The 16,194-nt window shown below is 42.5% G+C and overlaps 1 protein-coding gene across 2 annotated transcripts in view; it reads right to left on the bottom strand.

Moving 5' to 3' along the window:
• Positions 1–16,194, bottom strand: part of THSD4 (thrombospondin type 1 domain containing 4) — a 630,546-nt gene that overhangs the window by 481,676 nt on the left and 132,676 nt on the right. For both annotated transcript variants that reach the window (XM_065940121.1, XM_065940122.1), the window contains exon 6: positions 8,002–8,104. In XM_065940121.1, the coding sequence (XP_065796193.1) occupies positions 8,002–8,104 (103 nt within the window). The remainder of the gene's footprint in view (positions 1–8,001; positions 8,105–16,194) is intronic.

Raw genomic sequence — 16,194 nt, 5'->3', positions numbered from 1 at the left:
TCTATTACCTCCACTAGGGATTTGTTTGTAGGGATGCTTCCAAAGGCCCACTTGATCTAAGGTACACAGATGTAGGTGTATTTTACACATATAATCCCACCCAAGAGTCCAGGATTACAGAAATCAGCAGGAAAACAACAACCATTACTAGACCCCTTCACTTCCTCCTGAGGTCATCCTCAACACAGCATGCCACAGCATGAAGGTACCACAGAACCCCGGCCTTTCTCCCAGATCCCTGAGCAAATGCATGCTGGTCAGTCCAAATTACGTCTGACAATGTGTGGAAGCTGAAAGAACCCACACAGTCACATGCCATGCCTATATAAGGAGGCCTATCTGAAGAAATCTTCAGAAATGTAAACACGAGAAGGAAACAGTGACAATCACAAGTTATAGTCTAATTCCAATAGTCCCTCAAAGGTGTCAAGAAGTCTCATTAAATACAGTTGACAAACCAGGTGGGGATCCTGAGATCCTGACTTGTCATGAGTTTCCATCATGGATATTGGTTGTTTTGGGCCATCCCAGACCCATTCTTCCTTCTTTTGGTTCAGCACCTGGGTTTCCTTTCTGGGAATCTATTCTCCTCCTCTGCATGTAGTCTTGCTGGGACTGTCAATCAGGACTCCCCCAACCCTTCTATCCCCAGCCAAGTGGTGGGCATGTGGCCTGTGCCCAAGCTCTTATTTCCAGGGCTCTGAGTCTTGGATGGAGAAACCTGTTAAAATGTATCCACTGCAGCAACACCAGCAGCAGGCAAGTAAGTCCATCAGTTCTGTCCAGGGGGATCCCCAGCGACCACTTTGTATCTGTCCTTCACCCAATCTGCTCCCACACATTTCCTGTTGATTCTTAGAGCTACTGTATATCCTTCCAACAAAATCTTTTTGTGTTTGACCTAGCCAAAATTGGTGTCTGCCACTTATGAAAAAAAGAAGAAGAATGCTAACTTACACAGATGTGCAGCTTGCTTCTTCAGATTCTGTACCTAGTTGAAGATTTCCAGGCTCAACTAAGCCCTATGATCCTAAATGATTCCAAAGTGATACTCTGCATATGAATACATTCTCCCTAAAATCCTCTTGTGACTCTATGGTCAATAATAAAGAGTATTTAAAAAAAAATAGAGTGAGAGAGAGAGGCAAACTAGCAAGACTTAGAATAGTCCTATAATGGCGAAACTTATGTTAGCTCTAAATTTTACTTTTAGGAATGGAGACAGAACAGGAAAGAGAATCTAATGACTTTTTAAAGTATCATTTATATACAGGAGAATGCATAGATCACAAATGTAGAGTTGATGGGTTTCGACAACTACATAAACTTGAGTAACAGCCATGCCAATTATGATCTGGAACATGACTATCATTCCACAAAGCTCTATCATGGGCCTTTCCAGCTATTCCTTCCCCACTCCCATAGGCAAACACTGTTCTGATTTCCATCAGTGTTGCCCAAATTTCCCTGTTCTAGAACAAAATATCAATGAAATCAGATAGTGCTTAAAGGGCTTGTATCTGGCTTACTCTGGTCAACACAGTGTTTCTGATATTCACCTGGATCATTATATGTATCAGTAGAGTGCTCTTTATTATTGCTGAGTAATACTCCACTGTATAAATGTAACACAGTGTGTTTATTCAGTCTCCTGTTGATGAAATAGTTGGGTTGTTTCCAGTTTGAAGCTATCATGAAAAAAGTTGCTGTGAACATTCTTAAATAAATATTTTTATATGGAACTATGATTGCTTTCATTGCTTTTGAATAAATGAATTTTCATTTAATGGTGAAGAAATTTTGTATTAACAGCATACAGAGAAACAATAATATAATTTTTCCAGGAGGAAAATGGTGCCTATTTTCCACCTATTTTTCTAGGATAGACTAGGTTTATAGGTACCTTTCTACTAAACCCTTATTCTTCCTTTTTAAGTTTCAGTCTCTCAATCTCCAAAATTCTCATTTCTCTACCATTCTAAACAAACCTTTCTCTTTGCCTTAAATTAAGCTAGCGAACACCCTCAATATGCCTTCTTCATGACAATTTTTAAAAGGAAGAGCAAGTCCTATTCACTGGCTACCCTCTTTTTCAAAATTTTATTTTTAATTGGAGGATAATTACTTTGCAATATTGTGAAAGTTTCTACCACACATCAACAGGAATCAGCCACAGGCATACCCATGTCCCCTCCCTCTTAAAGATCCCTCCTACCTCCCTCCTCACTCCACCCCTCTAGATTCTTCCCAGTGGCTTTCCCTACAGTCTATCCTAGTCTTATTTTCTCAGTTGCCACCCTCCCCTTGACTTCCTGCTGTGTTAAGCTGTGTTCACTGCTTCTCCCCCACCACTCCTTTTATCTTTTTTTAAGAAGAGTTAAACTTTAATTACTCAGATAGTTTCTATAAGGAAAACAGGTACCGAAAGACTGGTCTGAAACTCTACATATCTTTCTCCTGGCTTTCATATACATTGAGAGGAGAGATTCTGTAGCCAGATTCTGAGGTTTGAACCTGTCTCTATCACTTACTATCTGGGTGACCTTGGGTAATTATTTAATGACTATCTACTTTGTTTCTTGTGTAAAGTGAGGCTGATTATAGGACTCACCTCACAGGGCTGTTGTAAAGATTAAACGAGTCAGCCTGGTACACAGTAAGTGCTTGCAACTCCTATTGTCTCATTTGTCCCTCACTGTGGTGTATGTAATAGGACTTTATAAGCCTCAACAGGCTTTATTACTATTAGAGATGATATAAGGCACTATAACACCTTGGTGCCACCTCTTCTCAGGCTCCTTTCATCGTTGGGTCCCTTTCCCCTGCTTCTTTAACGTGGATATATGCCAAACCTCCTTCCTGAGTCCCTTGTCCTCCTGACTCTATACTCTCTTGAAGGTCTCCATCACAGTGGCTTTAATTATCACACTAAAGACAATGACTTCAAATATAGGTCTACAATCCTAAGATATCTCCCTTAAATACCCCCAACTTTTGCTGGGGAGCTCACTACCATTCATTCATACTCAACTAATGTATAAAACCAAAATCACTGTTTTGTTTTCGAAAGAGGTTGCTCTCGGGATTTTGCTTTGTCCTCAGTGGAGGTTTAGGTGCTAAGCCATGTTCAACTCTTGAGACCCCAAGGACTGTAGCCCTCCATGCTCCTCTGTCCATGGGATTCTCCAGGCAAGAATACTGGAGTGGGTTGCCATTTCCCTCTCCAGGGGATCTTCCCAAGTCAGGAACCGAACCTGGGTCTCCCGCACTGCAGGCAGATCCTTTACCAACTGAGCTACAAGGGAAGCCCCTTGTCCTCAATGATACACTCAAATGCTGAGCAAACATGGCCTTGTCTTGCCAGGTATTCCTAGGCCTCAATAAAAGAGCTTCAGAATGAATCTGTTGGGGGGCAGAAAACTGGAAAACTCCTCTCCTTTCCCTTAGGCCTTCCCTGTCCACTCTGAAAAGTCCATAATGACTATGAACTGTCTGAGCAGGAGGGGCGGGCTGATGGAGTGAGAATTCCAGGAATGAATAAAGTTGCTTGAGTAAAACATAAACATCTAATTCCAGGTCCACCAGCACCTGGCCCTAAGCCTTCCTTCCTCACATCATTCAGTTTTGATAATACTGTCCATGTTTATGACAGTCTTTGACCCCTGCACCAATGTGGTCTGTGCCAGAGCTAGACTTGCAGAGTAGTCAGCAGCACTCCTTGGCACCAACATTCCATCCTTGCCCCTCGGAGCTTTAATCAAGGAGAAGGAATAGTCTAAATGGCTCAGGGCCCTGTAACTGTTAGAAACTCTGTGTCACCTATAATATTCCCTAGAACCAAATCTACTCGTCTTGCAAGCAGCCTAATAAAAGTCACCTGAACTTACAGAAGGAAGACACACTCGGGGAATTCTCTCAAAGCTTCCTGCCTGTACTAGTCATTAGGGTGGTCACAGATATTTCACTTCTGCTTCAAGCACACAGCAGGATGGTACCTCCCTGCTGCCCTTGAAGTTAAACATGATGTGTCACTTGCTTTGGCTAATGAGATGTGAGCAGAAACAACGCTGATCACTTCTGGGAGAAATGTGAAGGATCCATGGGTGATTCATTTCTTCCCTTTCCTTGCCTCAGTGGAAGCAGAAGCTGAGATGTTGCTTCTATCAGCCTGGACCCCTGAATGAGCAGAACATATACTGCATCATCCAGATGATCTGAGTAAGAGACAAACTTGTTCTGTTCAGTCGGAAGGACTCAGGGGCTCTTTGTTCCTGCAGCTCAAGATAGGCAGTCCTGACAGATACACTGGCCCTGGTCATACGACCAGCTGGCAAGCTCCAGGTTCTGACTCAGCCTCACTTCTGGCTTTTAGATTTGTGCTCTGTTTAGTTCAGCTCTTGGGGTCATATGGTGCATTAAAATACCAATACAAAGCTGTCCCCTGGTTTATGGATTAAGACCGATACTCACTGCTATAGAGCCCACAGTGACCCGGCAGAACTCTAGATTCTAGCTATGAAAACAGGTACAATTTTCTCCAGTGCACCTAAACAAGACTCTACCTATTAAAGTGTCCTCTTCTAGCTACACTGACCATACAATTTATAATCCAAAGTGATTTGGAGTGAAGGGGGACGAGGGTGACACATGAACTATCATTATACTGAGTAAACAGGCACACATAGACACTGGAATTCTACTTCTATCGTCTTTACGGTATTAAGTCTATGAGGAAAATTCCTAGAGGCATTATCTTAGGACAGATCACTATATCCAAGAAATGCAGTCAAAGGTCTAAGAAGAAGCATGTGGTGAAATTAATGTGTTTATCAGAGAGTGTACACTGCTTTTACTATTCTATGTGGCATTGGGCTGACCGAGTGCAGCTGTTCCCCTAAGTAGGCACATGTGAATAGCAACAGACATCCAAACAAAACCAAGAGCCGAACGCAAAATCCAGCCGTAAAATATGAACACCCTGCAGAAACATTAACAGCGTCTTCCTCCCACTGGTCAGCCTGGGAGTCATTTAAGAGGAAAAAGGACAAAAATCAAGAAAACAATCTTAGCAGCAAGAAGAACTGTTTAAAGAAAGCCAAAGTAAATGCAGTTTCAGTGACTCTGGGATCCTCTCCTCCTAGGCATGTGAGACACATTAATGTCAGTAAATATTTTTAAAGAATGCTAAATTTTCTAGACAAAGTAACAAACACAGTGCAGAAGATGGTTGATTTCTTTAATCTGCTGCTGCTCTGCACTTTTCTTTTCTTTGTAAAACACCAGCATTCTCACTGGCTCCTTCAAAATTTCAGTGGCTTATGGTGAAGAAGTAGATAATAATTACTGTAGAAGATTCTGTTTTTCTGTCTGTCCCAACTCCCTCTTCCCACCTCCGCTTCCTGGGATGTGGGTTTCCCACCAGAGAGCTAGTCACATGACCTGAGTTAACCCAAGGACCACTGCCCCCAGCCTAGACCCTAAACTCATGTCCAGGGATGGGAATGTGACCCCAAAAAGATCACAGTGTGGTTTTTCTGAGACCGAAGCCCTCATTAAGCATATTAGTTTCCTAGGCTGCCATAACAAATGACCACAAACTGGGTGGGTTAAAACAACAGAATTTATTCTCTTACAGTGCTGGAGGCTGGGAATTCAAACTCAAGGTGTTGGCAGGGCCCTGCTCCCTCTGCAATCTCTGCAGAAGAATCTTTCTGTTACTCCTCCTGGTTTCTGGCATTTTCCAGAAACCCTTAGCATTCCCTGACTTGTAGCTGCATCGCTCTAAGCTCCGCCTTGGTGTCACATGGCCATCTTTCCTCTGTCTGTGCCTGGGTGTCCTCCATATGTGTGTCTGTGTCTCTTCTCTTTACATGAGGATACCAGTCGTATTGGATTAAGGACCCACCCTCCTCCAGTATGACCTCTTCTTAACCTGAACCTTAATTACATGCAAAGACCTTATTTTCAGATAAGTAAATTCATAGGTACCAGGGATAGAAAAATTGGGGGACATAATTCAACCCATAACACTAGATAAGAGAGCCTTCCTTACTATGATTGCAAGTTCAAAGCCATGTTAGCCTGTCCATCCACCTGAGAAGTAAGTAAACAGACCAAGAGATGGAGAAAGAGAGAAAAGCAGGCTCCTAATGTTATTGAATCCCTGGAAAGCAGCCACATCTAAATCCCAGCCCCTCTCTTGGACTTCCCAGTAACAGGACCAACAAAGTATCTCTCTTGCTTAAATATAGGTAGGCTGTGTTTCCGTCACTTACAACCAAGAGTTCTAATCAATATATGCACCAGTGAATAATGCTGTATAATGTGAATCCAAATAGTTTGCCATATTTGGATGGGGATGAACAGGTGGACTATACATGAAAAAGACTGGCCATGAGTTGAAACTAAGTGATGGGTATATAGGAGGTTATTATCATATGATTATACTATTCTATCTATCTTTACATATGTTTGAAATTTTCCAAAATAAAAAGTTGAATCAGATGTTAATTACCCCCCTCCTACCTGAGGACTCACAATTAAAGTCCAGCCTGAGACAGGGCAAACAAAAGGACAGAAAAAGTAGAATCATACATAGGCAACAGCTGGCATCCACAGGCAATACTGATAATAGGTGGAAATATCGGCACGAGTTTTCTTTGTGGGGTGCAAAGAGCTTTGGGTACTAGACTTGAGTCTACCAGGCTTGACAGGATCAGGCGGCTGGCAGAGGACCACGTGGAACTAAGCAGAGAGGGCTGGGTGATGTGGCTCCAGCTTCAGGGTAAACAATGGGGACAAACAGCGCATGACTGGGGGAATTCACCTTGCCTCCCAGTGAACCACGGTAAAGCAGCTATTACTACCCACAGCCAACAAAAAAGCAAGGATGCAGCTCAGACAAAAGAAAGGGTTACTTCTCCAAGTGCTCACTGCCAAGGACTGTTGCCCTGACATAAGAATATATTTCACGGTTTACAAAACACTTATGATTCTGTGCCTTAATTTAAGCCAGAGTCACCACCTCTTCTGAGATCCTGCCTCCCTCTTGGATTAGAGTTTCTCAACTCCAGCTGCCCATCAGAATGACTTGTGATCTTAAAAAAAAAAAATCTCCATCCCCAGGCTGCACCCCAAATCAATTAAATCACAATCTCTGGGAGTGGTACCCAGGCCTCAGTATTTCTAGAAGGCTCCCCAGTGATTCTAATGGGCAGTGGTCATGAGACCACTTTGAGAATCCAATCCAAGCTACAGACACTTCTCTGAGACAAATGTGCAGACAAAAATAATCCTGCATCCCATTTCAGAGCAGACATCCACCCCGCCTCCCTCTTCCCATAGCCTTACACCTAGGCACGGCTTCTCACGTGTGGACACAGATTCTATAACGGAATCAGCACAACTCACTGTGGCCCCAAAACCAAAACATAAAACAGAAGCAACATGGTAAAAGCTTAATAAAGACTTTAAAAATGGTCCTCATCAAAACAAAACAAACAGCAAAGGAAAGTGACTCCATGATTGAGAGCAGTGCTGACGAGCTCTGCAATGGTTGCCTACCACACTTCCTCTTTGGAAACTGCATTCGAGGCTCCCCCAGCACAAAAGCCCAACAACTGTCAGTCCTATAACTCTATATGCTCTCTTAAGCCATTATACCAGCACTTGCAGCAGGAACCAAGGAAAAGGGAAACTATCCTTGCTCACTCCTCACAGGTTTAGCTTGAATCTCTTGCTTCTACTCTTTTCTCGATCCTTGTTCTGTCTCACTCATCCTGCCCTCCTCAGTTGCTGCTTGCTTCGATCAAAGCCTCTCCCATCTGACTAATAGCTGTCACCTGAGAGCTATTACCACCTTCAGTAAAGACCTCTACCAGCTCCTCCTTGCATGCCACTCTAGCCAGCATCACACCAGTTCCTCCAGCAACAACGAAAAGGCAACAGGGTTGGAGAACAGACAAAACTGATTCCTGTGGACAGCACTGGGGCTACTCTTACCTTCTGCAAATGGTTCCCATTCATAAAAACGGCCCATGAACGGCTTGTTGTTGTAGGATGCACACTGTACCTCCCAGATACTTCTACTGCTTTCTGGACACACCTAATAAAGCAGATATTAAATATGCAATTAGCATCCATATCTTTTCATGGCCCAAGCCAAATCCCATGAGGCCTCACCAATGTTCAATGCCTGTACTTCCCCACTGAAACCTGGGTTTCTAAAAATGTGCTGATCACCTACATCAAAAATTTTAAGTGCAGATCCCAAAGCTTCACTCCAAGTTTACTAAATCAAATCTTTGGAAGGACACTACATTTTTAACATGCTTCCCATGTGAAGTTTTTGCATGCCATAATTTGAAAACTACTGACTTAAACCTGCTCTTAACAACAACGTCTGTTTGCCTCCCTCAGAGAGGCCACCCATTTGCATCTGTTTGACTTTGGCCATGCCATTCTTGTGCATGGGGTAATATGCACAGCGAACACGGACACCACTTTTCCCACGTGCAGCACGATTTTAACCATGCTAACTAGGGCTTTCCAGGTGGCGCTAGTGGTAAAGAACCTGCCTGCCAGTGCAGGAGATTTAAGACCTACGGGTTCAATCCCTGGATTGGGAAGATCTCCTGGAAGAGGGCACGGCAATCCACTTCAGTATTCTTGCCTGGAGAATCCCATGGACAGAGGAGCCTGGTGGGCTAAGTCTATGAGGTCACAAAGAGATGGATAAGACAGGGGTGACTTAGCATATATGCACATATTAACTAATTTAATCCTCATGATGACCAATGTTATTGATATTTTTACAGATTTGCTTCTACTAGTGAGCAAACTGAGGCATGAAGCAGTCACACAGCCAGTGAGGGCAGAGGCTGAATTGAACCCCAAGAAGTCTAGTGCCCTGCCAGTCTGCCAGTCTAAATTCTCTCTACTGTCTAATGCAGGATGGTGCATCTTATTTTGTCTAAACTTTCTTCACTATCTCTTCACTAAATTCTCTTCACTATAGGAGATCTGAGCCTTCAGCCTACAGAAGAGCCATTCAGAGAGCTCCTGGGAAGTGCAGGCTCATGGATCCCTCCCTCAAGGATTCAGTAAGTCTGGCATGAGGTCCAGCAATCTGTAGTTTGTTAATTTATCCAGGTGATTCTGATATACTAGCCTACTCAGGTTTAATATCCAGCTGCTTCTGGCTTATTTCTTTCTTATTTATAAATGGTAAATATGAGTAAAATGGGACATAAATGTGAAATAAGATCAGAATCTCCTATTCAAATTGTGGGTAAGGAAGGTTCTAGCTTTTTAAACCCAGCACACTCTAAGGTGAAGGGTGTGTGCCTATGTGTGTGTGTATGTATTTTAATAAACAGACAGGAAAGGAATGCAGCCACTTAAATATTTAAAGCCCTGTATAGAGGTCTCTGAAGTAAAGTGCTAATACAATAGATCAAGTCCTACAGGATTCGAAGGAAATCTACTATGTGTATCAGAAACATCAGGTCTCCTGGAAGATGAGGGAACAGACGGAGGAATGAAACCAGGTGGAAGAAAAAACATCCCCTGCTTGATGAAGGCCAGTGGAGGAGGCTGCTGGGACAAACACACAGGGTGGTCATAACCCTACTGCAGCCTGAGCCAAACCATATGGAACAAGAAACCATGTGAAGTAGAACATGATGGAATCTGGGCCGGGGGAAGGGGGCCAGGTGGTTGGGCAGGGTGCGCTGAGCTCTGACAATGGGTGAGAAGCTGACAGGCTGGGGAAAGCTGTCTCCAGGGGCTGTGGAAGCCAAGCTGCTGGCGGTCCCGGAACCGTGTAGGCTTCCAGCAAAACCAGCTGCCTCCATGAAGGATTTGGGGTTAAGATGCTTTTTACAAACCTTTGGCCAGAACGAGAGTTCAACTAGGATGAGATCAGCTGGGCAGCTTAGGAGCAGACACCGTCCTTTCAGTGAGAAAGACTAGCTAAGGGGATTGTTTAAAACACAGATTCTCAGGCTTCACCCCATGGAGGATAAGGAAGAGGGCCAGGCATCTACACTTGGAGTGCCTCCCCTCTGGTGATCCTGGGCCAGCCAGCCTGGCACCAGATTATGCAGCCACAAGTAAGAGCCACTCCCAGGCCTCAATCACACTCCAAATGATTTAACATGCAATCAGAGTGTGAGAGCGGAAGAAAAGCAAGTACAACTCCTTTAATTTAAAGATGAGGAAACAGAGGCATGGAGAGACGGGTCACCCTGCCAAACATCCCACAGTGACATAGAGACAGAGTCCAGAATGCTGAACACCCACCCTGGCCGTCACTAGAAACTTGAGATCCACTGCTGGGTGGCAGGTTTTCGTCATGGAAAGAGACTAGAACAAATGGGCCAAAAGCCCTGTTCCTCAAATAACCACGCCTACATAAAGCCAAGCTGCTCTGAATGAGGCTCCAGGCAGGAGCCACCCTAATTAACCTGGTGGCAGTTACCAGCATCAGAAGCTGTACACCGTAAAAACTCAGCCAGGCTGTTTAACCTCTTTATAATTTTATTCTTTTTGGCTGTGCTGGGTCTTTGTTGCTGTGTGGACTTTTCTCTAGTTGCGGAGAGCTTCCTGGATCAGGGATCAAACTCTTGTCTACTGCCTTGGCAGGAGGATTCTCTACCACTGAGCCACCAGGGAAGCCCAAAAGTTTAGCTATTCTTAACATCACCATCACCACTATCATTTGGCAGCAAAACAGTGCCAAAAAGCTGGACCACAAACAACACATCTTCAGAATCATTTTGAATTATTTGATGCTTGATAATCTAAATGTATATTTCATGACATGGAAAGCAGTCCACAATCTACTAAGTGAAAAAAAAGTGATTATGTGTGTGTGTGTGGTGGTGGGGGAGGTCTGTGTGTGTGGAGAGAGTGAGAGAGATTAAAATGGTTATCCCTGGAAGATGGGTTATAGATGTTTTCTTTTTATAATTAACTTGGTTTATTTGTATTATCTAGTTTTTCTGCAATATTTAACATTTATGTAATACACATGTATCACTATTGAGCTCTTCCAAATACATAGCCATGCAAAGCTGGAACGGCTCAATACTGTTAACATTTTTGCAGGGTTTTTAATGCTAATACCTGGTGCTTTTATTATATCCATTTGCATCTGCCAAGTCTACCAGCCACCTGTGATAGGTCATTCAGGATACCCTGTCTCAGATCAACAAGTTCTTTATATTTGAGTGTGGCCCCAGCTACCTCCTGAGGCCAGGGTGCTTAAAGTGACTTCTGACCCACAGTGAGGGGTCAGGTGCTAAAACAGCAGATCCACCTGTGGTTACCAGGAAGCAGATGAGCCCAGAGATTGACTATGGTACCCAGTGATCACCTGGCATGGGAAGACGCAGCAGAAGGTTAACAAGGTGCCCTGAGAGATGACCCACAGGATGCCAGGTGAGCTGTCAGTGAAACTCAGAACACCACTTCCTGAGGAGGGGAGAGACCTGGTCAGAAAAATGCAAGCCTCACGGAGTCCAGATATGGAAGTAGGTTATTGAGACAGAATTACGGTACAGGCAAGGAACATAGATGCCTGTGGGTGATAATGACGATGATGGTGTTAAGAACAGCTAAATTTTGGGGGCTTCCCTGGTGGCTCAGTGGTAAAGAATGTGCATGCCAATACAGGAGACAAGGGTTTGATCCTTGGTCCAGGAAGATCTCCATGACTAGAGAAAAGCCCACACAGCAACAAAGACCTAGCACAGCCAAAAATTAAAAAAGAATAGAATTATAAAATTATAATTATAATTTTATATAGAATTATAAAATTATAATTATAATTTTATATAGAATTATAAAATTATATAGAATTATAAAAAAGAATAGCTAACTTTTATCTACACTCACCAAATGTCCACTATTCCACCATATGATTTATGTATATTTGCTCACTTAATCTGCACAACCACTCATATCCATTTCGTAGAAGAGGAAGAGGAGGCAAAGAAAAGTTAAATGAGTTGCCCAAGGTCACAGAGCAGGTGGGGAAGTCAAGATTTAACTCTAGAACTCATGACAGTAACCACTCTGCCAAGGTGCCCATCGAGACCATGTGGACTGCATAGTTAATCTGTAACGGATCCTCAGACAAGAGAGCCGTAAGCTCCTCTTGCTTACTGTCAGGGCACACCCTGGAGAACAGGTTCAGATTCGGCCTCTGAGGCCTGCTGGAGTGGCCCCAGTAACAGACTAGAGAGCTGAAGATTGAGGATGAAAACCAAGGAGGGCTGGGGAATTTCTGTTTCATGTCTCTTCTGTAGATTACATCTGTTTGTACTTGTCATACTATTATCAGTGTACGATCTCCTCTCATTTTAACAGACTCTCTGAAGTTAAAACTTCCAGGTTGCAGATCATTTTACATTTGTTACCCTTTAAGTGGGTTGTTTCCTGATGCCACAGACTGAGTCACCCTCACCTTATCAGTAATTGTCTCTATATTACACTGCGAGTTGGCTTGGGGCAGATTTCCTGCTAAACCTTTCCATGGGCACAGATCCTTATAATCTTCAGGCCAGAAAACTGAAGCAAGGGAAAAGCCATGGAGATAGAGATCAGGCTCACTCAGGATGGGGCCAGCTAAGACTGGAACTTTACAGCCAAAGAATGCCCCTGGGAGATAACCTCCCTTCAAATGACTCTCTTCCATCCCAAAGAAGGAGGGATATTCCCACCGGCCTCTATGGGAAGCGGAATAAAGATGTACTTTAATATAATGAGCAGAATCTTTATAAAGTACTTGAGGCCCTATCCAAAGTTCCATCTAGACAATTGCTTGGAGTTGCTATGAGTCACAAAAATTATTATGGAAACTCTGGCTATGTTTCTAGTGACCCTAGTTAATCTGAGATGACAACTGCCCATACATAACTTCACTGCTCAAGAGGTCCCTGTCAGTGATCACACAATTACCTTTCAGTAATTAAGTATTTCAGTTTCCCAGGAGACTGAAGAATATCATCCTTGATGAAGATAACACCAAGGAACATGACCTTGGGGTCTGCCTGAGTCCAATATGCACTACTTCTTTTTTTTTTTTTTTTCTTTTTTAGCTTTTGCATTGCTCTGGATTCAATCAAAAGACCAGCTACCATAGCAACACATGATGTATTTAACATCACCACAGTGAAAAAATCTAAAGAACAAGCTCTAGAATATGTCCTTGCACTGCCATGAGAAAGTGCCTATGTGACCTTGGGAAAAGTACTCTGCTCCTCTAAAATAGCCTAAATGACTGCATTTCAATCCCAAAACCTATGCTACTGCCCCCAACCCTGGAATTCCACGAGGAGTAAATTAGTAATATATTCAAGTTTGTAGCTCATAGTAATGAAATACATGTTAGCTGAATTGAAATCTAAGAAGATATCAAAGATGAATCCAGCAGTTCCAGAAGCTCTAAGTGCCCAACAGGTAGGTGTTCTCTTCTACAGATGGAAGATGGGCTTTGTTTCCCAGCCGTAGAATTGTACAAACATGGATCAAAATTTCTTACAAGTGATTCAGCACAGTTTTCAAATATGTTTAATAACTCCTTTCCCAAGTCACTTGGAACAAACTCAACTTTGCAATAATGCTACCACCTCCCACCACTTCCAGAGCCCTCTAGACAGTCAGCGAATTGGTTTTTCCAAAAGAGTCTGGTAAAGGCTTTGGATTTAAAAAACAAATAACTGAGGTTTTCTCCATTCTCAGACACTTTTTTTTTTTCCTATCCAAGTTCATACTGTTCTCCTAGAGAAAAGAGTTTCCCTCTTATTCAGTAAGTGCATCAAAGACCCCAAAAGATGTTAATGTAACTAAGCCCATCCATTCACCCAAGAGAACCCTATTTCTTAAATACTCTGTACACATGTCTATACGAACCTAGGTTTATCCCAGGAATGCTTGTTTATTTCTCCCTCTTTAGATTATTCATGTATCTCTAAATCTGTAAGAAGAATATCTCTAAAAGAGAATATCCTTTTTATAACTAACCAGGAAGTATGTGGGAAAAAGTAAACTTTTAAATTCAAAGCTCCTACTCCCCCAAGGAGCACAAATTTTACAGTGGCTACTTAAGGAATCTTATTAATAAGCCCGGTTTCCCTCCCCTCTGCCATCTGCTGAGGCAAGACGTGAAAATCCTTCAAAGGCAAGCAGTCACTGTGCCCTTGCTATGATTGCAATTATTGAGGATGCAAAGAAAAATCCCTCAAAATAGTCTCCTGCAAAGATTTCATAGGCCAAGGTAAAATAAAGAAAGAAATAAACCAAAACATGTAATGCCATGGGAAGAATTTGGTAAACCACTAGGCACTGCATTTCTAATCTTGAAAAATAAGGAGTTGACTGATCCTTCCAAACACTGACAAATCAACAAAACAAAAAATTATTAATATACTATATATAATAAAAATATAACTGAAAATAAAATGTGGCTAACAGAGATCACCAGAGTGGACATAAGGGGGTCATTTCTTTATCTTTCAGATTGAGGAGTCAACAGAGAAAATTTGAAGCTGATATATCAAGAAGCAGAGGTGTTGGTACACTATTTCAAGTTATGGAGAAATTTAAATTTTAAATGATTGACTGTAATTACATCTTGAGAGAGGGACGAAGATATACCTCTCTTACTGCCACTGTGATATTCCTTCCTATTTGTACTTCTTTTTGTAATCATTAAAAGTGACAGCTGTGAATAAAAAACTCAGTATTTAAAAACTATGATCATGGCATCTGTTCCCATCACTTTATGGCAAATAGATGGGGAAACAATGGAAACAGTGACAGATTTTATTTTCTTGGGCTCCAAAATCACTGCAGGTGGCGACTGCAGCCATGAAATTAAAAGACACTTGCTCCTTGGAAGAAAAGCTTTGACAAGCCTAGACAGCATATTAAAAAATCAGAGATACCACCTTGCCAAGAAAGGTCCACATAGTCGAATCTATGGTCTTTCCAGTAGTCATACATGGATGTGAGAGCTAGACAAAGAAGACTGAGCACTGAAGAATTCTGGTGCTGGAGAAGACTCCTTAAAGTCCCTTGGACAGCAAGGAGATCAAATCAGTCCATCCTAAAGGAATTCAACCCTGAATATTCATTGGAAGGACTGATGCTGAAGCTCAAATACTTTGGCTACCCGATGCAAAGAACTGAATAAAAAAGACCCTGATGCTAAGAAAGATTGAGACCAAGAAGAGAAGGGGGCATCAGAGGATAAGATGGTTAGATAGCATCACTGACTCAATGGACATGAGCTTGAGCAAACTCTGGGAGATGGTGATGGACAGGGAAGCCTGGTGTGCTGCAGTCCATGGTGTTACAAAGAGTCAGACACGACTGAGCAACTGAACAACAACACATTTATGGGTGTGATTCATACATTCATATCTCACACATATATCGGTATGAAATTTATTTGAATATTTATGTTTAATGTATCTAATATTTACATGCTTATATATACCATATATATAAGGCCACTATTCACAAAATATTGATATACATATTTCATAAATATCTGTTAGTTGCTCAGTTGTGTCCAACTCTTTGCAACCCCATGGACTGTAACCCACCAGGATCCTCTGCCCATGGAATACTCCAAGCAAGAATACTGGAGTGGATTGCCATTCTCTTCTCCAGGGGATTTTCCCAACTCAGGGATCAAACTCAGGTCCTCCACATTGCAGGCAGATTCTTTACCGTCTGAGCCACCAGAAAGCCCATTTCATACACACACACACACACACACACACACACACACACATTTCTATGGAAAATTCTGAGTGGTCTGAGAAGATGAAGGCAGAGTGTTGCAAACAGCACTGACACTCACATGTATTTCTCAGATAAGGCAGCTGGTGCCAAGTTCATGACAGGAGAAACCTAAGTTGAGCCCTGAAGTTAGAGAACTTGTTTATCCAGTAACTGACCCCATAGTTCCTGGTACATTTTACACCTCACAGAACTGCACTGACTTCTTAATGTGGCCCATTTGCAAAGTTTGTCCTTAAACTGCATGCGGGAAGTTGTTTATAGTTCCTCTCTCATTTCACAGAAGAGTAGCAATGGGATAGAATTAAAATCTGCCTAAAGAGGGACTAGCTATATTTGAGATTTGTCCAACATCCTCCCTTCATTTTCACTTACTTTGAG

This window comes from Muntiacus reevesi, chromosome 7, assembly GCF_963930625.1.
Source record: "Muntiacus reevesi chromosome 7, mMunRee1.1, whole genome shotgun sequence".
NCBI lineage: Eukaryota > Metazoa > Chordata > Mammalia > Artiodactyla > Cervidae > Muntiacus > Muntiacus reevesi.
Note: the sequence above shows the minus strand (reverse complement) of the source record. Positions and strands in the feature narration are given on the sequence as shown.